General features: G+C 38.8%; 3 protein-coding genes and 1 non-coding gene across 5 annotated transcripts in view; 1 reads left to right on the forward strand and 3 right to left on the reverse strand.

The window, feature by feature from the left end:
- The window catches only part of LOC133735827 (protein LEAD-SENSITIVE 1-like), a 4,141-nt gene extending 1,676 nt beyond the window's left edge, over window positions 1-2,465 (forward strand). The window contains exons 2-3 of the mRNA XM_062163251.1: window positions 1,439-1,574; window positions 1,680-2,465. Of these exons, the coding sequence (XP_062019235.1) occupies window positions 1,481-1,574; window positions 1,680-2,290 (705 nt within the window). The 5' untranslated portion in view covers window positions 1,439-1,480 and the 3' untranslated portion in view covers window positions 2,291-2,465. The remainder of the gene's footprint in view (window positions 1-1,438; window positions 1,575-1,679) is intronic.
- A 27-nt stretch (window positions 2,466-2,492) lies between these two features.
- LOC133735826 (histidine--tRNA ligase, cytoplasmic) lies at window positions 2,493-8,758 on the reverse strand. Its single transcript, XM_062163249.1, has 7 exons — window positions 7,363-8,758; window positions 6,789-6,968; window positions 6,337-6,594; window positions 5,690-5,824; window positions 4,460-4,741; window positions 3,762-3,902; window positions 2,493-2,981 (listed from the first exon to the last, which is right to left on the reverse strand). The coding sequence occupies exons 1-7, from the start codon at window positions 8,704-8,706 to the stop codon at window positions 2,682-2,684; spliced, it is 2,640 nt and encodes an 879-aa protein (XP_062019233.1). The 5' UTR covers window positions 8,707-8,758; the 3' UTR covers window positions 2,493-2,681.
- Window positions 8,759-17,563: 8,805 nt separating this feature from the next.
- LOC133741566 (small nucleolar RNA R32/R81/Z41) lies at window positions 17,564-17,661 on the reverse strand. The gene has a single exon (XR_009862011.1). It is a non-coding gene; the product is annotated as a small nucleolar RNA R32/R81/Z41 (small nucleolar RNA).
- Window positions 17,662-17,836: 175 nt separating this feature from the next.
- LOC133736023 (probable protein phosphatase 2C 32) lies at window positions 17,837-20,244 on the reverse strand. 2 transcript variants are annotated; one of them, XM_062163460.1, is made up of 6 exons: window positions 20,096-20,235; window positions 19,469-19,971; window positions 19,105-19,281; window positions 18,691-18,861; window positions 18,417-18,599; window positions 17,838-18,300 (listed from the first exon to the last, which is right to left on the reverse strand). In XM_062163460.1, exons 2-6 carry the CDS (start codon window positions 19,781-19,783, stop codon window positions 18,139-18,141), a joined length of 1,008 nt encoding a protein of 335 aa, XP_062019444.1. In that variant the 5' UTR covers window positions 19,784-19,971; window positions 20,096-20,235; the 3' UTR covers window positions 17,838-18,138. The 2 variants fall into 2 exon arrangements, with proteins under 2 accessions (XP_062019443.1, XP_062019444.1); XM_062163459.1 differs by having other exon boundaries at window positions 17,837-18,300; window positions 19,469-20,244.
- Between the last annotated feature and the right edge of the window lie 3,379 nt (window positions 20,245-23,623).

The raw sequence follows: 23,623 nt of genomic DNA on the forward strand, positions 1-23,623 counted from the left end.
TCTCAATCATGATAACAAATAAAGGTGTTGAAAGATACTACGAGAAGATTCAACAAGACATGGGGGTCATTGATTTATCATGCAACAAATTTGAAGGGAAGATTCCTGTATTCATTGGGAACTTGAAAGGACTTCGCTTTCTTAATGTTTCCAACAACATTCTTAGTGGCAGCATCCCATCATTCTTGGGAAATTTGACATTACTTGAAGCATTGGACCTTTCATAGAATGACCTCTCTAGAGAGATTTCTCAATAACTGGCAGAGCTCACAACCCTCGTATATTTCAACGTTTCTTACAACGATCTCGCAGGTTCCATACCACAAGGATGCCAATTTAGTACTTTCGAGAGGACTTCATTTGAGGGAAACCCGGGATGATGTGGAAAACCATTGCCAACGAAATGTGGAAATGCTAAGACCCCAACACCACTGTCACCCTCGAGCTTAAGTGGAATTGAATTCGCAATTGGAAATTTGCATTGTCGGGTTTTGGAAGTGGATTGTTGGTTGGAGTGGTACTTTCGGAGATGACCATCACTTGGTGTTGTGAGATAGTTGAAATGGTGATCAGGCTAATAAAAAAGATCACAGGGTACGTAGAGGAGGTCGTTGAGACTACAGTGAGTTAAAAAACTCCGAACGCTTTTTTCTGACCTATAGAGTTAAAATAGTTTGGAGTCAGGATCCTATATAGCAATAATAGCATTAGCTGATCAGTTTTTCTTTTTTCCAATACAAGTTACTCCTGAGTTATTCCTCTAGGCGGCTCTAGCTAGGTGTGCTTTTCATCAATATTGAATTAATGATTTGATGCAAGCAACTGCATCCCTCAACAATAAACCCTAAACCATAAACCATAAACCATAAACCATAAACCATAAACCATAAACTATAAACTACATCAATGTCCAAAAATTAATAAATATAAAGATAGTATGCAACCAACTACCTGAATGATTCTAATAATTAAGTGTACTCGGTTATCCTTGTAACCATATATTATTCACTGTGTCCTACAGCATGATTTTAATAACTGTCCTCAGTTGTTCTTATTGTATACAGAAAAAAAGTAAGGATGAATGGAGGCTGGATGCTTCAAATTCAAAACTTCTTAAACTAAATTAAGCTCCGGTAGCAAATTAACCAACTGTTTTCATCTCAAATAATTAAGCATCAAAAACCGAGAGAAGGAACAATGAAAATGAACTTATTGCTAGATCGAGTATCGTATAGTAAAACATTTTCGAGTACAAATCCATGATCCATTATTGATTAGTCATAAACAGAAAAGTTTAACTTTCCCAATAAAAGTGCTTAGAAATTAACTCAAAGTAAAGAAAATCAAGACCCCCACCACAATTTCACTTTAGATCACTGATCAAGATTTATAAATTATGGAGCCTCCCTCATATATGCCTTCACATTTTGGTGTTTAGTCCCAAAGAAGCACCTATCTTGAGAGATACAAAGAAAGAAAGATGGGACTGATTTCAAACAAGATTCATAGGAGCAACCTCCAGCCAGGAGATCACATCTACAGCTTCAGAAAATGGAAGTCATACTCCCACCATGGTAGCTTCTCTGTTTCAATCATCTAAAGTTAACTCGCCAAAATATACGTTTGGTTTGATACATTTGTAGTGTGTCTAATATGTTTATGGTATGCTTTATGTTCAGGAATATTTGTGGAGGCCGATAAGGTGATCCACTACACCAAAACCAGAAAAGAGGAACCAGCAAATAAACTGAGACGAAGGCCTGCTTGCAAAAAATGTGGTTTCGACCGAAAAGTTCATCGAGGAGTAGTCATATCTTGCCTTGATTGCTTTCTTTCAGGCTACGAGCTTTATCGGTTTGATTATGAAGTCCCCTATCACCATTTCCTCTTCAAGAGGTCAGGAACTTGCAGCACCGGAAGCTGTGATGACCCTGCTGCAGTTATAAGCCGTGCCACGGCCTTGCTCAACAGCCAAGATGGTTTTGGTGATTACAACCTTCTCGAAAACAATTGCGAATGCTTTGCGATTTACTGCAAAACAGGGAAGCATATGAGCGAGCAGTCATGTTCTGCCAAACTTACTATTAGAGCTGTTGCCCAAGCTATCTTGGATCAAAACTCTGGTAGGCTTCTTGAAGATGTGAGAGTTCATGACCCGGACAATTACATGAACCTGAAGGAGAAGATTGACAAGTTGATTCCGTTGCCGTTAAACGAAATCATTGCCATTCTCGGAAAGCTTAATGAAAATGAGGAAGACGTTGAGGAATTAGAGACAATGGAGAAGTAGGATGACTTGGTTTAAGAGATCTGAGTTGAGTTCGGTAAAGGGGAGGTATACTCACCACCCACCAGTCACCACCAGAGGAAAACTACTGTGTTGTATTCTTAATAAACATTGATGTATTAAACATTGTTGGTATTCTCCGATTCCTTGTTTAATGACCAGTTTATGCTTTCGTAAATCACCTCCAGAGATCTAGGCAAGCAGGTAGCAACATAAATCACTATCTGAACACCTTTAACAAAATGTATTTTAACATCTTTAACAAAATGGGGTATGCTTGTTTTGCTACCCAAAAGTTCTTATAAAATGATTTAGAAAGGGCTACATAAACATAGAAAATTTAGAACGGAAATCAGGCTCGAGGTTCTTCTATGCACATTCACAAATGGAACTATCATGCATTCAACCGCTTCTTAAGTTCTTCAACAATATCACTTCTCTGAATTACGACTTCTTCCCCAGCTGCAATGTTCTTCAATCGAACAACCCCTTCATTCTGCTCTTTTTCACCCACAATTATCATCCAGGGAATCTTAGAATCCTTTGCTCGATCAAAGTGCTTCGTCACTCTCTTATTGACCAAGAATTCTGCTTGCACTTTTCCCTTCCACAACTCACCTGATAGCTCTGCTGCTAGTCCTATATCATCCCCTAATATACTCACTAGGACCTCAGTCTTGGTTGCCCGGGTTGTCTGTAGAAGTACCAAAAAGACAGATACATGTGTAAGAACAGATCGTGCAATGAACAAATCATAACTGTTTATGCATAAAATTTAGCCAAGAGTAATGGCAGATGGCAAGAGCATATACTATGGCTAGATTAACAAAAAATTATCTCGATTCCACACACTATGACCTTGAAATTTGGATTTATGTTTAGTTGATCCAAATCCCAACTTTGTTGAGATTTAAAGAAAAGAAAAGATAAGAATAATAATGATAAATAAATAAACAAAGATTGTCATCTGACTTGCCCCATAACCAGTAAACCAAGGGTAATTTAATGTAAACCAAGGGTAATTTAATGATTCACTAGCCTAACCCACCTCTACCACCACTTTTATACCTATTTCTGCCACTCAAATTCATTGACTAATTTATCCTCAAGCATGTAGACACATGCAAGTAGCATGACTATCATTAATTCTATAAAAGTTCTGCCAGATGTTGGGACTTGGATCAACTAAACATGTTCAGTGACCAATATGACAGGCTCTAAAGTTCAAGGACAACCCACGGTTCAGGAGGCATGTTGAAATCATCCCTAAGAATGTATAGCCAAACGAATTCAAAATTGATTTCAGTTTTTATCTTTTATTAGTTACCCCTTGAGAGAACAGGGATTTGATCAAGGGATCCTCTAAATAGAGAAGAGTTCTCCCTACCAATTGGATTATAACCGAACAATATACTCATCCAAACTATAAGCGGAAAATTAATCATCAAGTACAGAAAAACAAGCAAAATGTCACCTGATTCTGGTCTTTGTGAAGCTGCTCCATTATAGCAAATACTCGCTCAATTCCAAGGCTGACACCAACTGCTGGAACTTGCTTTGTACCGAACATCCCTATAAGGTTGTCATATCGTCCACCAGCAGCAATGGAACCCATCTGATGACAAAATAAAAAATTTGTATTATCCTTGAAACACCTAAAGTCAATGCCAAAAAGAAATTACAGAAGAATATTTATTATGACTAGTACCATATATTTGAATTTTAAAAAGTTGGGAAGTGCGCTATTGCTCTGTTAGGGACATAATTGGAAGGGGAAAATGTTCTTGCTTTATCTTTCTCAAGAATGGAGCATTACTTGGTACTTCGCTACATACAAATATATCTACGGAAATTGTGGATGAACAGCAGTATCCATCCCAAGTAAATTGCAACAACTCATGAAATGGGATCCCAAACCACTGCAGTTATGGCAGGGTTAGGATTAGGATGATAAGGCAGTAGCCTTGGCTTTCAAATTTAAATCAATTCCTACTTTTATTATTTTAAATGTCCTCAAATATTCTTTTGGAAGGCAACATCACAGTTTTTTCTTGGCAAACAAGGCAACATCACATTGATTAATGAAATGTCACAAGCCACTTGAGTCAGATGACACAGATTATACAGGTAATGAATGCAAAGAAATTCCAAATGACATATACATAATTTTACCTGCGCACCACCCTTGAAAACAGCTTCATATATGACTCCAGTATAATAATCAAGACCCCTTGCAAGACTCAAGTCAAAAACCACTTTTCCAATACACTGTGACTTTTCCAAACATTTGAACAAGATCTCCAGGTCATTCAGTGCATCTATAGATGAATTGTTCTCCAAGAACTCGCTGCCCTCCTGTTTAAGCTTAGATAACAATTCCAAAGGATGTCCCCGCTCTTTCACAAAAGTGCCAATTCTGTCGGCTGTCTCAACACTTAAGCCCTTCTCCTCCACCTAAAAAAAGTCATATATACCAAATATAAAACCTCATGAGATCCAAATAAGAGGAAACAAGTTAGGCATCCTAAATTAACCAATAAAACTGAAGAAGAATATAGGTCTACAAGATGAATATGGAGAAAAGCACACAAAAGGGAGCTAATCAAGAAATTAAACTGTTTCTAAGGTAAATGAGAAATTCTGATAGATGAATGGTTTACCATTGACTAAAATCAATATCCTTCAGTGTCCATACTCAACAATTAATTAAAAAGGACCAAACATTCTACTTCATGGTTACAAATTGATCGAGTAGATGATATAACCGGGAAACTACCAATTAGGCAGGAATTCCTCGTGAAGAAGCAGACATACAACAAAAAACTAAGCTGTATGTTATCTATTTGTTAGAAAACAACTGAGGTGTTTGCACAGAAAGCATTCATAAATGTTTTCATGTTTTAGGCATGTGATCCTCCATTTTCATTAAGCCTCCCCCCTAACTACTTGAGGTCAGCAAGCTAAGTTATCTAGGTTGAAGATCCTCCATATATACTTGCTGGTCCTACGTATAGCAGGGTAGAGGACCTGATATTTTTAATATCTTTAGGGAAACAAATGGTGTCATGTCATCCATTAAAATTCATCTAAAATATCAGCTACGAATATAAATAGTACGAAAAAAATACATCAAGTTTCAGTGAGTGATACTTGTGAAATATGAAACACCAATCTATAGGAAAGAAAAGCATTCTGATCACTAAAGACAGCCAACCTTTGCAAAGAGCAAATACACAGAAAGCACAGCAAATTGGCAACAAATGAAAAACAAAGAAACGCACAGCACTAACAGATAAACAAAACTCAAAGCAAGCTCATGTGAAACCAAGAACCACGTAAACCAAGACATAAACATATAAGCAAAGCACATGATGTGGAATACATATGATTTTGAGACTTTACCATTTCTTTTTTTATTTGCTCGAATGACTGCTTGTCTAACTTGTCAATACTAGAACAAATAGTTCTGAATTTTTCAGGAGGCACTCCACATATTTCCAACATTCCATCCAACAACTTTCGGTGATTTAACTTAACCTGTGCAAGAAACAGGCAATTATAAAAATAAAATTAAACCAGAAAGTTAGGCATATGAAGTATGTAAATTAGTCTAGAAAGCACTTCAACAATTATAAATCAAATTAAGTAACCTTGTTATATTGGCACAGCACCTCTTACAAGGTGAGGACTTGCATTATATAGCAGTCTGTCTCAACAGAAAGGTGAGGGGTATCAAAAACATAAAATCTTTTTTCCATATAAATAGCACCAAGAAAAAATCTTTGCTTCAACTCTTTCTACTGCTATCAGAATAAAATAATATCATTAAGTTGCAATGATGAATCATGCTTTAATGTATTTCCCACTCAAAACTTTACATTAACTTTATAGGCTTAACATGAACCATATCTAATAGCAACGACCTATCAATGTAAAATTAATATCCACAAGGAGCAGTGGGATGATTCATCCATTCAGTTCTTCAACTCAAAAAACCTTCGTACAAAATGATGCACTTCAAAGGAGACAGCCTCCAAAGAAAGAGTTACCTCGTAGTCTCCAATATTCAGCTCATCAAGAAGTTCTGTAAGCACATAGACAGCCTCAAAATCTGGTCCCATTTTTTCACTTTGGCCAGCAATATCAAAGTCGCATTGGTAGAACTCACGGTATCTACCCTTAGAGGGATTGTCTCTTCTGTAGACCTTTGCTATTTGGTACCTTTTAAAGGATGTGATACCATTCATAGCAACATACCTAGCAAATGGAACAGTTAAATCATATCGCAGTGAGGAAAGCTCTCCTCCCTGTCAACAAGATAAAACACAAAGCACATCAGATGTGCAAACAGCACAATCTTTGGCTAAATATAGAAAAAGTATCTAGAATGTTATGTTTCCACACCACTTCACATTGCATTTACATGAAGCATGACAAGCAAAACTTGGCAGGACTTCAAGTCTTCGATTGAATTGAGAAAAGATGAGATACAGATAGTTACCTGGTCAGCAAGATCATAAATCAATTTCGAGTCTTCCCCATATTTGCCCATGAGAGTGTCTCTCAATTCAAAAACTGGAGTATCCAGAGCTGTGGCACCATGCCTCTCAAAAACATCTTCTATTATCGAAAATGCTTTCTTTCTTATTGTCATTTGTTCTTTTGCAAAGTCACGAGTACCCTACCATGCAGAATAATATGTCAACATGTGCTAGTAACTCCATTCATTACAATCCAAAAACCAGTATTAAAGAAAAAAAATTGGCAAAGGCAACTGAACTACTAAGTATCCTGGGACAATCTATAGACAACTATTATAAGTTGTAGCTAGATCAAACTTATTTGAGAATCTACTAACATATTGATAGGATCCTGCTTTCATAAGAGATATTTCTGTCACTCAAAGAATAATGTCATAGTTGCCAAGATATGAACAACAGGCCCTTTCCATATTGAAGATACTCTTACTAAACAAAATCATCAATTTCTACTCCAAACCATCAATGACAAAAAAATAGATTAGAGAAAAAGCATCCAAGATACAAATGAAAGCAAGATTCCAGTAATGCAACTACCTTTGGAAGCTTTGGGAGTCTTCTAGTTTCATTGCTTTCTACTATCTCCTTCACCTTGTTCAACAACCCATCAAACTCAGAGCTCTTCGGGTCCAAAAACAATAAAAGCTCCTTGACCCAATTTTCCAACAACTCTGAACTATCAACAGCATTTCCTCCCTCACCCTGCAGCTTATCTTTAATCAACTGTACCATAACAGTTGTCCCTTTCCCCAAAACCGCCTTCTTCTTCTTCTCACTCTTCTTCCCTGTTTTCGCATTCACTTCTCCATTCACTTCACCTCCTTGACCCTTCCCAGTCAACTCTGCTCCCTCCAGCGCCACAAACACTGCTATTGCCTCCCAAGTCACAATCTTCCATACAAGCTCCATCAACACATTCACTGCATGCGCAAACTTAACATAATTCTCTTCCTCTTCGAAAGCCAACTCCTGAACCAACTTAAGCCCACCTCTCAAGCTTTCACCACTAGGGCATTGCTTCCCAAACAACTCCACCAATCTCAAACACAAACTCTCACTCCCCACTGCCTCCAAATCCAACTTCGCTCGCCGGAGACTGTAATCCCCCAAGTCAAACAGCGCCGCCGCCAACGCCAACAATGCCGTCCTCTCCGACCTGGCGCTCCGGGAACCACCTTTCCCTACTTTGGCTCCAGAATTCAGCTCCTCCCTAGTCTTAGCATGCACCAATTTCACTTGCACTCTCAGACTTGCGTGAATTTTCGGAATCTCCGATACAGCTTCAGTCTCAACCTTGCCGACTAACTTCGACCCGTTCAACAAAACCTTCAAATCACTAGCAACTCCGATCACCTCCTTCGCGGCGTACCCGTCCCCGGCGTCGACCGAATTAAACCCCGCCACGTCGGCCTTCAACGCCTCGCAAGAAAGCGCCGCGACGGCGTCCGAAACCGTGGACAGAGCCGCCGATTGGTGGTCCAGAAGCGCACAGACGCCGTACAAAGCAGACGAATCTTTGAGCTTCTCCAACGCAAGAGCCTCCTCTTCGGTCAAATCGAGGGTTTCGAGCCCCAGGTCTTGAGTGGAGCCGGAATTTATGGCGGCGGCGATCCGAACCGGGAGAACCGTACGGATGTTGAGGGAGAGGAGCTTGGCGAGGAGGACAACGAGGGAGGCTCTGGATTCTTGGACGGACGGGAAGGAAGGGAGGAGAGAGACGAGCTGGTAAGGCTTGAGATTGGCGGAGGAGGAGGAGGAGAGTCTGTCGAGGGCGGAAGAGTCGATAGTGACGTGAGCGAGGGCATTGGCGACGGCGTAGACGGCGGAGGAGGAGAGAGATAAGCCTTTGCCTCCGACTCTTATCACTGCAAGGCCCGCCATTGGAGCTCAGAGAGAGGTTTTTGCCGGTTTTTTTGTGATGGAAGAAGAGACTGCAGTCGTTCACTGCTTCACTTTAAGGTCAGAAAGGGCAAGTTTTCCATGCGGACATGTAAATTGGGCCGGGCCGGGCGACTTACACGGGTAGGGTTTTTGGCATTTCGTTATTGTTTTGACTTTTGACACCCTCATTTCGTAATTTTTTTTTTGAAAAGTTTGGAACCCAGTCAAGCTGGGAGGCTCATCCCCACACTCATATTATTATTTATTATGACAACCCAAATTTCGTAGCCTTATAACAGAATTTAAACTTGGCGTCGAAGTTTAGTCTAGTGTTGTGTTGTTAAATATAGTTTACTTTGTATGCTTTATAAGTATAATCTTTTGATTAGATTTTCTAGACTTGGTGTTCACGTTTGAATATTGAATAAAAATCATAGTTTGTGCTTTCTATCTTGTTTTTGTTGGACGTAAGTGTTCTATATTCTATCATATTTGACTAAGAAGGCGTATACTTCCATTGCGAAGAAAGTTGAGTTCCGAAGATTTTATAATCATCTTCGTTCTGCATCCAACAAAATTGTTATCAGGCTTAATGTCACAGTGAATGATGCAGTCTCTACACTCCTCATGGAGGTAAGCCAATCCTCTGGTAGTTCCTATTGCAATATGATATCTGGCTTTGCAATCTAAGATAGGTGGAACTCTTTTGGCGCAACAGAGATTGCAGAGAACCATTGGGCACGTAAGCATAAACCTCACATTGTTCCATTGGTGGTATCCAGGTCAAAGTCCATTCTGTGTAGCCCTTCCCCCAGACAACAAATACTTGAACTGACCACCAATTCCTATCAAAGAAGTTAAAGTTTCCATTTTGGAAGAGTTGCAAATTGCAATGCTGAAGAAAATGGATCAGAAACAGTTGGTTTCTGTTGGCCACCCAAACTACTGTTTGATTGGGTAGAATTTTATACCACATGCCTATGTAATAGTCTTGAGAGTTACCTGGTGTGAAGAAACCAAGTTCAAAAATGCCACCAGGAGAGGTGATCTTCTGGTCCCCAGTCTCCTAGGCAATGCGGATATAAGTTTTCCAGGAAACACATAACAGAAGCAGCGGAACAAACTGAGAAATTAAGTGTTTCCTACTACTAATTGATATATATACATCTCCCCCAAAACCAAGAAATGAACTGTTCTCTCTAAAGTTTTGCTTGCATCAACTATAAGGCCAAGCTTGGCCTAATTCCATATTCAAAACCAGTGTAGTTTTCCGGTTTCAAAGGATTTGATCATTGACTTTACATTACAATTCTCCTTCCATTAAGGACAAAAAAAAAAAAAAAAGGATGAACACTGTTGTGAGTCATAGATATTTTAGGATTACTATTAGGAATAGAATTATACTAATTGTATAGAATCAGGATTGTAATTGTGATTTGATTACTTTCCTTGTTAGTCTAGAATTAGGGTTGTATATGGTTGTATAAATATTCCTCTGAGTATTGAATGAAAGTGTGAGAGAATTCATCCTCTAACGCTTCTTGTTCTCTAGAGTTTCTTAGTTTTAACTTGGTATCAAAGCCAAGAATCCGATCTTAGATTTTTGGTCTTGGTTTATTGTTCGTTGCTTCCGCAGTGTAAAGTGAGAAGATTGTTGCAGTTCAAGTATCATGGGTGGAGAAGAGAGTTCCAAGCAGATTGTGACTTATGATGTGCAGAAGGTAGAGGTATCTGTGAATCAAGAATCCTCAGGAGGGGGATTTTGGGGTGCCAAGCTGAATGGCACGAATTATCGTACTTGGAGGAAGATGATGACTGCTCATCTTTGCGGTCTGGACAAGATGGGATATGTGAATGGATTGATTCAAACACCAGATGAAAAAGATGTGGGTTATGCAAAGTGGGAAACTCATAATGGTGTCGTGATGTCTGTGCTCTACAAAGCCATGACGGATGAGGTAGTACAATTAATTATTGGGTGTGAAACTGCAGCAGAAATTTGGAGTACTTTGAAGCAATTGTATCTAAATGACTCGGATTTTGCTCAAATACATGAGCTTCATACCAAGGCGTTCATGATGAGGCAGGATGGGCGGCCTGTGGCAGTATACTATGCTGCCCTTAAAGGTCTATGGCTGGAAATTGATCAAAGGCGTCCCAACAAGATGAAGAATGCTGATGACATCAAGCTACACAATGAAGAGAATGATCTAATGAGGCTGCATATCTTCCTTCATGGTCTCGACGACAAGCATGCTAGTGCAAAGGGTGAGTTGCTCAGACGTGGAACTCCACCTACCATTGAGGATGCCTTTGCATATATACACAAAGATGAGACTCAACTTGATAGCACCAAAGCAATCCATTCGGAGTTATCAAGTCTCACTGTCCAAACCAAGCCTTCACCGTCAAAATATGTACCACCACCTCAACAACTTCGACCCCAACCAAGTTCTCAAGGAGGAACACAGCCGTACTGTACTTTTTGCAAGAATTATGGGCATTGGAGGACTAAGTGTCATTGATTGAATGGGTATCCAAATCAACAAAATACTTGGAATAAATCGGGACCTAACCAACAGGGCCGTACCACTGCTGCAAATTTAATTCAGAACCCGGACTACCAGGGTATGGAGGAAACGGATCAGAAGCCTGGTAATGCTTCAGTCTCTTTTGTTGGAAGAGGTAAGTTTGGTAAGGCTTTATTTGTCTCTGACTTTGTTGGGGAAGATACTTGGATTATTGATTCTGGTGCATCTGATCATATGACTTACAATAAATCATTCTTTACCTCTCTCTCAATCCCACCAGTGTCCAAAGTAACTAATGCTAATGGTGAAGCCTTTCCCGTATTAGGAATAGGAACTGTTAGAGTCGCACCAAACTTAGAGCTTAGGAATGTGTTATATGTTCCTGATTTGTCACATCACTTAATCTCTGTTCCTCAATTAAATACTGAATCTCAGTGCTCTGTGACCTTTTTTCCCATGTATGTGGTTTTTCAGGATCTTCAGACAAGGGAGATAATTGGCCGAGGAGATTTGAGGGGGAGGTTATTTCATCTGGATCGGATGTATGCGGGGATAACACCAGGGAAGAAGGCCCCAGTAGCTTTGATTTCGAGTTCTGAGCAGCGATTGAATGAAGTGTGGTTGTGGCATCGTCATCTTGGTCATCCTTCCTTTAGTAATATGAGAAAGTCTATGCCCTCTTTGTTTCTGGGAATTTCAGAGTCATCTTTTAAGTGTGAAACTTGTGTTATGGCCAAAAGCCATCGAGTTAGCTACCCTTTGAGTATTTCAAATAAAAGTCTTGTACCTTTTGAATTGATTCATTCCGATTTATGGGGACCCTCACGGGAGCCTACTCCTTCTGGTATGCGCTATTTTGTGTCTTTTATTGATGATTGTACTCGTGTTTCTTGGATTGCTTTGCTGAAGTCCAAGGATGCTGTGTTTCCAGCTTTTAAAAATTTTCAAAATATGATTCATACACAGTACAATGGTCATATCAAACTCTTTCGGTCTGACAATGGGGGGGGGGGGAATATATGAGCAATGAGTTCCAAGAGTATCTTTGTACACATGGTATCATACATCAGACCACATGTCCTCAAACCCCAGAACAGAATGGTGTTTCTGAGCGTAAGAATCATCACCTTCTTGAAGTTGCTCGTTCGATTCTCTTTAGTGCAAATATGCCCAAGTACTTATGGGGAGAAGCAGTTCTCACTGCCTCTCATCTTATCAATAGGATGTCGTCTAGTGTTCTCCAAAATCAGATTCCACTTGAGGTCCTCTCATCCCATGTATCTCTTCCTTCTTTTCATAATCTTCCTGCTCGAGTCTTTGGGTGCGTTGCTTTTGTTCATATTCCTAAAAACCAACGCTCGAAGTTAGAACCTCGTGCCTTGAAGTGTGTTTTTGTTGGGTTTGGGACCCATCAGAAGGGGTACAAGTGTTTTCATCCTCCTACCAAAAAATTTTATGTGACAATGGATGTCACATTTTTCGAGGACGCCTGCTATTTTTCTGTCACACACCCTTCTCTTCAGGGGGAGCAATATGGTTATTTTGAAGAGACGTTAAGTGGCAGTGGCAGCAGTACAAGGGACAAAGAGATCGATGGAAAAGACAGAAGAAAGAAAAAACAAAGAAGGTGACACAACGGACGAAAAAGAAGAGAAAGAAAGAGAATACAAAGAAGAAAAAGTAAGAGAAGAAGGAGAAAGGTGTTTAAGTAAAATAGATTCGAGAGAGAATTGTAGGGAGAGATGTGTGTATTATTATTGAGAATAGGAGCCCTATATATAGGGATTACAAAGTACTAGTTCTAATGTTACAAGGAATACCAATCCGTGTAGGATTGGGAAATCTAGAACCTTCTCTCCTATTCCTACTCCTAGTTTGATAAGGCACACTAAATCGATATTCCTTCAACACTCCCCCTTGTGCTGCTTCAAACTTGGTGGTGACGCTTCATCCGTTGCCTCGTTAAAAACCTTGCCAGGTAACAAAAACCCTGTGGGATAAAAATAACCCTGGTCGAAGGACAAAAAGAGCACAACACGTCCTTCACTCTTCGAGATCGAACATGTAGACATCATAACTCCCCCTAATGTCGATATCTCCCCCTGATTACTATAATCGTGGGAGTTCGGATAACTTTCTCAATCCGATGCTCTTTACATGTTTCTCGAAAGTGGATTTAGGTAACGACTTAGTGAATAGGTCCGCTACATTATCCTCTGATCGGATTTGATTCACTTCAATCTTTAGAAGTGATTGTTGTTGCTGATTATAAAAGAACTTAGGCAATATGTGCTTGGTGTTGTCGCCCTTGATGAAACCTAACTTCATTTGCTCAATACAAGTTGCATTATCCTCATAAATGCATGTAGGTTCATCCGTGGTAGACTTCAAACCACAACTTCCTTGAATATGTCGAATCACAGACCTTAGCCATATACATTCACGAACGGCTTCATGTAGAGCAATAATCTCTGCATGATTCGAGGAAGTAGCAACAAGGGTCTGTTTCGTAGACCTCCAAGATATCGCAGTGCTTCCCATGGTAAAGACATAACCTGTTTGGGAGTGACATTTGTGAGGGTCAGAGAGGTACCCTGCATCAGCAAATCCCATCAAAACATCATTGTCGTTTTGATGGAGGGGAATAGGGTGAGGCCGGCCACCATGGGCGGCGGCGGCGCTGGCGGTGACAACATGGCTGACGGTCATGTTATGGACGGCGGCTCCATGCCTAATGGGGTCCGATCCCATTCTTCCGTCATTCCTCTTCTCTCTGTAGGGATAAAATAGGCCCATATCAATCGTACCTCTTAGGTATCGAAAGATGTTCTTTACACCAATCCAATGGCGGCGTGTTGGCGCAGAGCTATGTCGAGCTAACAAGTTCACTGCGAATGAGATATCCGGTCTTGTGCATTGAGCTAAGTACAATAATGCGCCTATTGCACTCAAATAGGGCACTTCGGCCTCTAATGGTTCTTCGTCCTCATCCCTTGGACGAAACGGATCTTTTCCGGGCTCAAGACTACGACCGATCATGGGAGTACTCGCAGGCTTCGCTTTATCTTCATTAAAGTGCCTTAGAATTTTCTGAGTATATGCAGACTGATGGATCAAAAATCCCATCACTACGGTGCTCGAGTTCTAAACCGAGACAAAACCGTGTTTTTCCAAGATCTTTCATCTCAAATTCGGATTTCAAGTAATTAGCAGTTTCCTTCAACTCATCTAGAGTTCCAATTAAGTTCATGTCATCGACATAAACTGCTACGATTGCAAATCCGGAACTTGTTCTCTTAATGAACACACATGGGCATATTTCATTGTTAATATATCCCTTCCCAATCAAGTAGTCACTTAGACGGTTATACCACATCTGTCCGGATTGTTTTAATCCATATAGTGAGCGTTTTAATCTTATTGAAAACGCGCTCCGTGGTTTAGAGCCACTTGATTTGGGTAATTGAAGTCCATCTGGAACCTTCATATATATATCTGAATCTAGATCCCCATAGAGATATGCTGTAACCACATCTATAAGCTGCATGTCAAGTTTTTCGGAAACTACCAAACTGACAAGGTAGCGGAACGTTATAACGTCCATTACGGGAGAATATGTCTCCTCGTAGTCGATTCCAGGGCGTTGTGAGAAACCTTGCGCCACGAGGCGGGCTTTATATCTAACCACCTTATTTTTCTCATTACGCTTTCTAACAAAGACCCATTTATGGCCAACAGGTTTTACATCTGGGGGTGTCTGCGTTATAGGCCCAAATACCTGTCTCTTTGTTAGTGAATCCAATTCAACCTGGATCGCATCTTTCCATTCTGCTTCTGTATTCGGAAGTATGGGGTCACGAACATTGCCATATCGTTCGCGAAGCGCATGCCAAAGCTTTATGGCGCTATCCTCATTTATGAACTCAAACTGTAGGTCACTATCCATGTGACGTTTCATGAAGGCAAGTGCCTTGGAATTATCTTTCTCAGTTTGAGGGTCTGGAGCTGTTTCTATAGAACAAACCTCTTGGATTGTATGCAATAAATCACGGGCAATAAGGTGGATCTCGACATCAGTGACCCAAATTAAGTACATTTTGCCTGCATAATCCAATGGAACAAAATCGAGTTTGTTCATGTTTGACATCTTGAAAGATGAAACAAGGACAAGTTAGTTTCGGAGTCAATGCTTCCACGAAAACTAATATAAATAAGATTTCCGAGCTATGCTACCAAGAAATCGATTTCCAAGAATAATTGGATTAGACCGAAACAATGATGTTTATAAAGTCGTTAATCGATGCTTACGGACGCTCTTAGTCCGAAGTCTTACGAACGCTCTTAGTTCGTTAATTGCGTGAATCCCCACGATTCCGCTTTTCAAGAATCGAACCCACATTATAAGAAAGGTGGGATGTAGAAGAAGGGAGGTTTTCAAGTCCCCGAGAAAAGAAGAAATATTTGAATTATAGGAACTTCAAAACTTACTCTTGAATACTTACTTGTATTTGGATCACGCGCGTGTCGATGCAGGCGTGATGGAGCGAAGCAATCCGAGTAGAGGCGTGCAGCGAATGTTTATAAGGTCAAGCTTGTTGAAATTCGGAGCAAATTCTCTTCTGAACAGTTTTCACTTTGATTGTTGTACTGGTCTCAAAATAACTCCGATAAGGCTGAAATTCGGAGGTCAGATGGAAGAGACAGAGATGAACAACTTTGATGAAGAAAAGATTTTGATCCGAGGTTCCGAACTAGATGTTTCGGAGCCTGCAAACAGACAGACGTGCACAGGAAAAGGGAAAGGTGCAGTCGGTGTGCGTTGGTGCTGCAGGGGCAGTAGGGATGCGTGCGCAGGGGCGCGTAGGTGCTGCAGGGACAGCAGATGTGCGGCAGAGCTGCAGGAGCAGCAGTGCAGCGACGCGGGGCTGCAGACGCACGGGGCGCGTAGCGCTGGGCGCGCAAGGAGCAGGCTGCAGCGAAGGCTTGGCTAGCTCGGGCTAGGGGCTGCTGGGGCAGTAGGCACGCAGGTAGGCAGAATAGTTGGTTTCGGTTTTTGTGGCTAGAGTCGTGCTGATAACGTGTTTAAGTAAAATAGATTCGAGAGAGAATTGTAGGGAGAGATGTGTGTATTATTATTGAGAATAGGAGCCCTATATATAGGGATTACAAAGTACTAGTTCTAATGTTACAAGGAATACCAATCCGTGTAGGATTGGGAAATCTAGAACCTTCTCTCCTATTCCTACTCCTAGTTTGATAAGGCACACTAAATCGATATTCCTTCAACAAAAGGAACGTAATTGAAGAAAAAGAAAGAGAAGGAAAAGTAGAAAAGGACAAAGAAGAAAGAGAAGGGAACGTAATTGAAGAAAAAGAAAGAGAAGGAAAAGTAGAAAAGGACAAAGAAGAAAGAGAAAGGAACGTGACTGAGGGTAAAGAAACAGAAGAAAAAGACAAAGAAGAAATAGAAGGAAAAGAAGAAAGAGAAAGACACGTGACTGGAAAAGAAAGAGAAGAAAAAGTACGGCCAGAAAAAGAAGGAAAAGAAACAGACGAAAAAGAAAGAGCAGAAAAAGAAACGGAGGCGCAAGATTGCCAGACACTTCTCCCTCTTCCTCATCTCTTCCCTCGAGCCAAACTCTCCAAGGTCCTGAAGGTCAATGTGAGGTAATACCCGAACCCAATTTGTCTATTTTACCTCTCAAATGTAACCTCAGCAAAACACAGTCAATGAATTGAAAAAATCTTTCATGTGTACGAATCTATATTAAGGTGGTCGGCCTTGATATAAGGTTCTGAGTGCAAATTCCGTTACATATATGATACTAGGTTTCTTCAGGATTCAATATCCAACTTCTCACAGTTTATTAAGTACTCAATGATCAAAGATAAGTTGCCAAAAAATATTGATCAAAGAGAGAAATTAATTAGTACTACGTACCCAAGTGCTTCAAATTCATGGTTGTCTGTTTCATCAAATTCAAGCATTTACAAATCACTGTTTAACAGGAACCAATTCCAAAATTGGGATGCATTTCAACACTTGACTATATCAACTTATTTCTTCATATCAAGTTGGAGCAACATTTAGCATTTTTACCTCAAAAATCAATACAAACTAACGTTGCCATTGCTTAAAAGTATACTGAAAGCGAGATTAGAGTCGGCTATGTTTTCTGTGTTCTTCATCTCTCAGTTGAATCAGCCTAAAATATAATCCTATTAGTAATTACTAATTAGAAATAAGAAATCTGAAAGAAAACACAAAAATTTGATTGGAAGATGCAACAAAAAAAAGAAAGGAGATGGTTCAAGGCCAGGGGAGGTTATGAACTAAAAAGAACGTAGCTAAGAGTATTTGAATTATGATCACATGAATCATCCATCACTGATCAATTTTAGAATACTTTCATCAACTTCATCTCCATATAAACAAAACAAAACTAACTCATAACATAACACTAAAAAATAAAAATAAAATCATAGTGCTTTGTTGGACAATTAATTAGTGCCTTCTATATTCCATCATATTTGACCAAAAAAGCATGCACCTCGGTTGCAAAGAAAGTTGAGTTTCGAAGCGCTAAGCACTGTAACACATCCTCAAATCGTTATATTAATGGATAAGAATTGGGAAGAATTCATCTCTTAAGGTGGATTTTATCGTCTGAAATGACAAAAACAAATTAATGAATGAATATATTAATTTGGCTAGAATGTTGTACAAAATTTTGATTTCGGCCATTTTCTAATTCGTTCATGAGAATCACACATCTACGCAAAGGGAAAACCGACGTCAAGTCGTCAATCGTATGAAAATCTGAAATTTGCATCTTCTGCAATGCAATTTGAAATCTGCTGTTCTTCTACCCTCCACCATATATACACCTCATGATGTTATTCACGGAAGATGATCAGCTGCCAAAAAGCTTCGAAGGTTGATCACCATAACAGTTATGTCATCCATGCTCCCTCTGCTTGAAGACATATACACAAGCTTCTTGCAAGACTTCAGTGAGTCCTTCTCTTTTAAAACCACATTCACTGCCTCTTGATCATCTACCTGCACATAAATCAATCAACGTGTCTATTCTCAAACTCATTAAAAATTAAAGCAGATCGAACATTAGCACAGAAAATATAAACATGAGGATTCAAGCTCGTTATTGCATTGCTTACCTTGTCCCACAAGCCATCCGAAGCCATTAGCAAGAACTCGCAATCTGAAGTTAGAGGAATCGTTTTAGTTTCTGGTTCGGAAATGACCCAATCTTTCAGATGTTGATCCCCAATTGCTCTAGAAACTGCAAGTGAGCCTTGAAGTCTCCAAACTCCGTTGCGGCAATGTTGCACAAAGCCACCCTATACATCCACATCCATATTTGTTTTAATCAATCTGTGTCTAGATATCAAAAGAAATGATTCTAGCTAGTCAATGGAGATTAGTACTTACAGTGTTTTCGATTCGGAGACGCTCATCTTCACTACTCAAACGGTGGTCTTTTGTTAATACATCTGCTACTCCTTTGTTACTCAAAACTACTCTACAATCTCCTACATTCGCTACATGTAGCACTCCATCCTTCAACACCACACTGGCTGCACATGCTCCACTGCTCACACCCTGTAAAAGATCAGAGAATTAATTTACATAACAATTTCCTAACATATAACAATTCACTTGAAATTATTAAATTTATTAAAGATGGACAATGAATTGTTAATTAAGAGCTAAACACAGAGGGTGCATACCAATCTTGAAAATACTTAATTTACAGAAGGTTGAGTATAATGATTCAAAGATGCATGAATTCATTGAATTGGTCCAAAAGAATAAAAGATAACATATTAAAATTTGTTTGGTTACCTGACTAAGGAAGCCCTTGTCTGTGACTGAGTAGCCTTGGCGAATAGCCTGCTGCAATTCATGTTCTTGATCCTCTCCAACATGTTCAAGCTCTTTCATAATGTTCTTCCCTAAATTTTCAGCTACATAATCAGCAGCTGCACAACCTCCGTGCCCATCGATCACAGCAAAAAATGCCTGCATGTGCAATGAACAAGAAGTATTACATCGACATCTCTAGCTAGGATCGACTATTATAAAGCTGAGCACTACCTTGGTGTCTTAGGCTTTACCAAAATTTTATTGCCATATATTATCCCAATTTAAGAGATCAAAGAGATTATATAACCAGTTACTGAAACACACTAGCTATATGGTTATTTACCTGCTTGGGATCTCCCATTATATCAACCATTTCTCTGTGCCCATCTTCCATGAACTCCCTTCTAGCACCTTTCTTACTTGCCAAGCAGAAATCCCTCCCTTCCACCTCAAATTCCTTTTTGTCCTCTTTCAACTTCTTTAGTCCCATTTCAATGAACTCCTGCCTTGGACAAAAATCCGGCACAAACAGCTTCGCAGGCCTCATTCGCAACTTACTATTGATAGCACTCCCTCTATTACCCGAAAGACCAGACTTCTTTTGTGAACTATGCAGTATTTCATGCATACCTTTTTTATCTTCATTCTTTTCTTTCATCTTACTGTTACTGTCTTGGCAGCTTATGATATGTGCCAAATTCTTTGCTTCATAGTTTTCTTCACCATGCTGCTCAAAAACCCACCTTTTTACATTCGACCTGATCTGGCCTTGGGTGTGATGGTAAATGCTCTGAATTCTCGCAAAAAGAGACCCAACCCAAGAGAGATACCGTGACAAAGTAGATGCTGAAGGAGAAGAGTTGAGAGTTAGAGCTATGGAAAAGGCTAATTTTTTCAGGTCTTCAAAAAGGTGTAGAACAAGAGAGAGGAGATAGAAACTCCATAGAAGAACTTGTAATAATAAGTCTACCATTCTCGTAAAACTTTGTGTGCTGAAGATAGCTAACTTGCTCACTGTTCTTTAATCTGCTTCCTGGAAAACTTTGTGTGTACTAGTATTGCATGAGATGAATTTTATTGATCAAAGAAGAAAAGTCTTGGCTTTCAGACAATGAATGTTTGGGGTTAAACCTTTTAAAGGAAACCAGAATTCGGTGATGATCATAATGATTAACGGGTCAAAGGGGCAGACTCCATCTAAGCGATTGGGACAATGAACGTGACAAAACTTCAGGTGGGGGTTTTGAAACTTTCAATGCCGAAGAAAGAGTCAAAGATCACATTGTAACTAAATACTTGGTAGAAAGGTCCAAAACTTAATGTGATGACTTGGAGAAATCGTTGTTTGCTTCTGCATTCCTAGACTGCGACTTGCCCCAAACGGAAATTGAATATTGTTTGACTTGGTAAAGGCATATGCAAAACACTAAACTAGCTTGTTTGCTAATTCCATTTGACAGATAGGATTTGGAATCTATGGTTAGCAAAAGATAATTATTAGTTGATTATGTGGCTCTTGACTCAGCAAAAGACGGCATTAATTATGTTATTGCCTTCAAGAAGCTAGGTAGTGAGTCTTGATGAACACATGTTTTTAACTCTGCAAGTATTCTTAATTGGTAGTCCTAAAAATCGTAAGGTAAATTTCTGATACAAACAATGTGGAATGAGTAGTGTTACATGTACCAAAATATTTTCCCAAATATGGCAGAAGCCACCTTAACACTTTTGTTTTGGTTTTTTTTTTTTTTTTTTTTTTTTTGAGAAATATAACACTTTTGTTTATCAATACTAATTTAAGAAAACAATTTCTTGAATTATTTTATTAGAGACGGAAAAAAAAAAAAAAAAAAAAAAAAAAAAACTAGTTCGCTAGCCTTCCCCAGCTAATTCTCTCATGAACTATAGGTACCCCAACACAATTGGAATTGCCACTATGCAATTCTATGAAGCTTCAATTCCGATTTATAAATAAGCATATTGCTTGTCTATAATATCTGATGTTCATGAACAAGAATTTCAAATGGTGTTGTAAGCATTGGGTACATTGAGGTCCCCAAGGCATGAAGAAGTGAAGAACTCCAACTTCAATTGGACTTGGAACCTCCAATTAAATCATGAAACAGGAGCAACTCACACAAAGTGGTAGTTTTCAATTGGGAAAGCATAATTGCTAGAGTTCTACATACTTCAAACCCCTAAACTAGTCATAGTGGTCAATTACAAGTATATAACATTCACGAATAGGGTAGTTAAAGACTAAAGAAATCTAGGGATTGAACGTATTGTCGTTCAATCTAAGACAACGCAGGATAGTTTGTATTGAACAGCCCCCTTATGAAACCAATCGAAAGCAAAGACTGCTACTTAAGTAGTTAAGGTTTGGAACCGCTTCACTTAGCATATTCTCCACCTTTGTTCCAATGTTTGACATTGAACTTGTCAAGCTTAGCTCTTTTAAATTGTTGATTTTTTTTGTTGTCAAATACTAAAAAAAAAAAAAATTTAAGAATTCGAGAATTTAATTAACCATTTCAAGTATTAAGCTTTCAAAAACTAGATCCATCATATTGAGTTATACTTTCATTACCAAAACTTATATGAAGCTAATAACACGACATGACTCAAATAGAGTTCACCATAACAAGCGCCCCAATTAGTGACTAAAGGAGTTCACCATAAAAACATTTCAACAAGTGGCCAAAAGAAGTTCACAATAATAAGCACTACCAACTGCAATCCATCATCATTGTAGAATTTTGGAGGATAAAGTTCAACAACTGCTTTGAGGCCTTATTCACAAACATTTCCATGTTATCCAAGTTCACTTGATATGGAAATTGTGATAGAATTTTAAAATTATTGGCTTTACCATGAGAAGGATGATTCTTCACATACATGAATGTTTTTTCAGCATCTTATTTAGAGACGAACACAAGGCGAAGAAAGTAAGAAATCTCCCCTTGTTGATGTAATTTTCTTCCTCCAATCTGGAGATATCTCAGAAAGTGCTTATAGCTCTTTAGGGCAACTAAACGAATCTCCTATGCAGTATATTCCCTTTAAATCTTTGATGTGTCAAAAGAATAGGCGAATCAAAGTGCAATGACTTTCGTCACCTAAAAATCTGAAATTGATGGATGTACATAGCCTATAGAACAAAAATTGATATCTGCATTCAAAGAAAACAAAAAAATGAGCAAAGAAAAATGAGAGATTCAATCTATCGAAAACTCTTCCAAACAATGTAAACAATTCTTCTATGTTTAACCATTATATATATCCAGAGTATGTATTAACTTGTCTTTTGTTGTGCAAACATATATGATTCCAAGTCATCCATAATGTCAACTTTTTGGACATACAAATCATCATATGAAACGGTTTAAACTTCATCATAATCAGTCAACGAACACTTGTTGTTCTTTTTTTTTAACTCATCTCCAAGTTTGATGCCTAAGTTAGCATTGCATTCCATCCTGATGGGTGAATGTTATTTATAATATAAAATATTAAACAATTATTGAGATAACTATATACATTAATACTCATAACTTTTTTCATATGATATCAAAAGTTTCGTTATGACAAATTTTTTTTTCTTTTTAAAAGAACGACAACAACCATTTTATGGATACCGATTAAGTATTACAATGAGAGGTAACTAAGTAACCAAGACTAGGAGGAAAAAGAAAAGAAATAGTAGACATTCTTGAACGGATCGATATTTAAGCAAATTAAACGAATTGCCCTAAACAAAAGGAGCCCACATTTTTTGTCCAAACACATTTTTTCTCCAACTTAATAAATGACGAAGTTAATCAGTAATGTTCTTTCTTAAAAACATTTCATCATCTAACATCTTCCACACGGCTTCAGGATCATATTCCTTATATTCCTCAATTTGTGTCTCGTCGGTACTTGCATTAACACATAGAGACACATGACATACATTTTCAAGTTTTGTTCCATATGATTTTTCATTAGCATTCTTGATAGTAAAATTGCTATAAGTACTTCTTATGTTCCCTTGCTTAACATTAAATTTGTGGTGGAGCTCCTACACACTATTGATAATATTGGTGCAGTCTTTTTTATTGTAAGTTCAATATTGGTACCGAACACATTCAATATTGGTTTCAAATATCAATAGATTGGACCTTGATGGGATTCTGGGTCAAGATTTTCTTAGTTGAGCTAAATAACTTAGGCTCGATTATTTGATGGCCAATCTGAACATGATTCAAACTCGCAAGCATACAATAAATGTTGTAAAAAAATATGTGAAGGAATTCCTGTAAAATTAAGTAACAATGTTATAATATCTTGAGTAATAACAATAACAATAGAGATAAGAAGTAAAATAAAAAACCCTAAGGCAACTATTGTCGCTTTCCAAACCAAAACACTAATTTGCAATCGCTGCTTGATTGTCCTCCCAAGCCACAATACTAATGTCGATAGAAGATGTCACCACTAGCTTCGCCACTTCTCTGGC

This window comes from Rosa rugosa, chromosome 3, assembly GCF_958449725.1.
Source record: "Rosa rugosa chromosome 3, drRosRugo1.1, whole genome shotgun sequence".
In the NCBI taxonomy this organism is placed as follows: Eukaryota; Viridiplantae; Streptophyta; class Magnoliopsida; order Rosales; family Rosaceae; genus Rosa; species Rosa rugosa.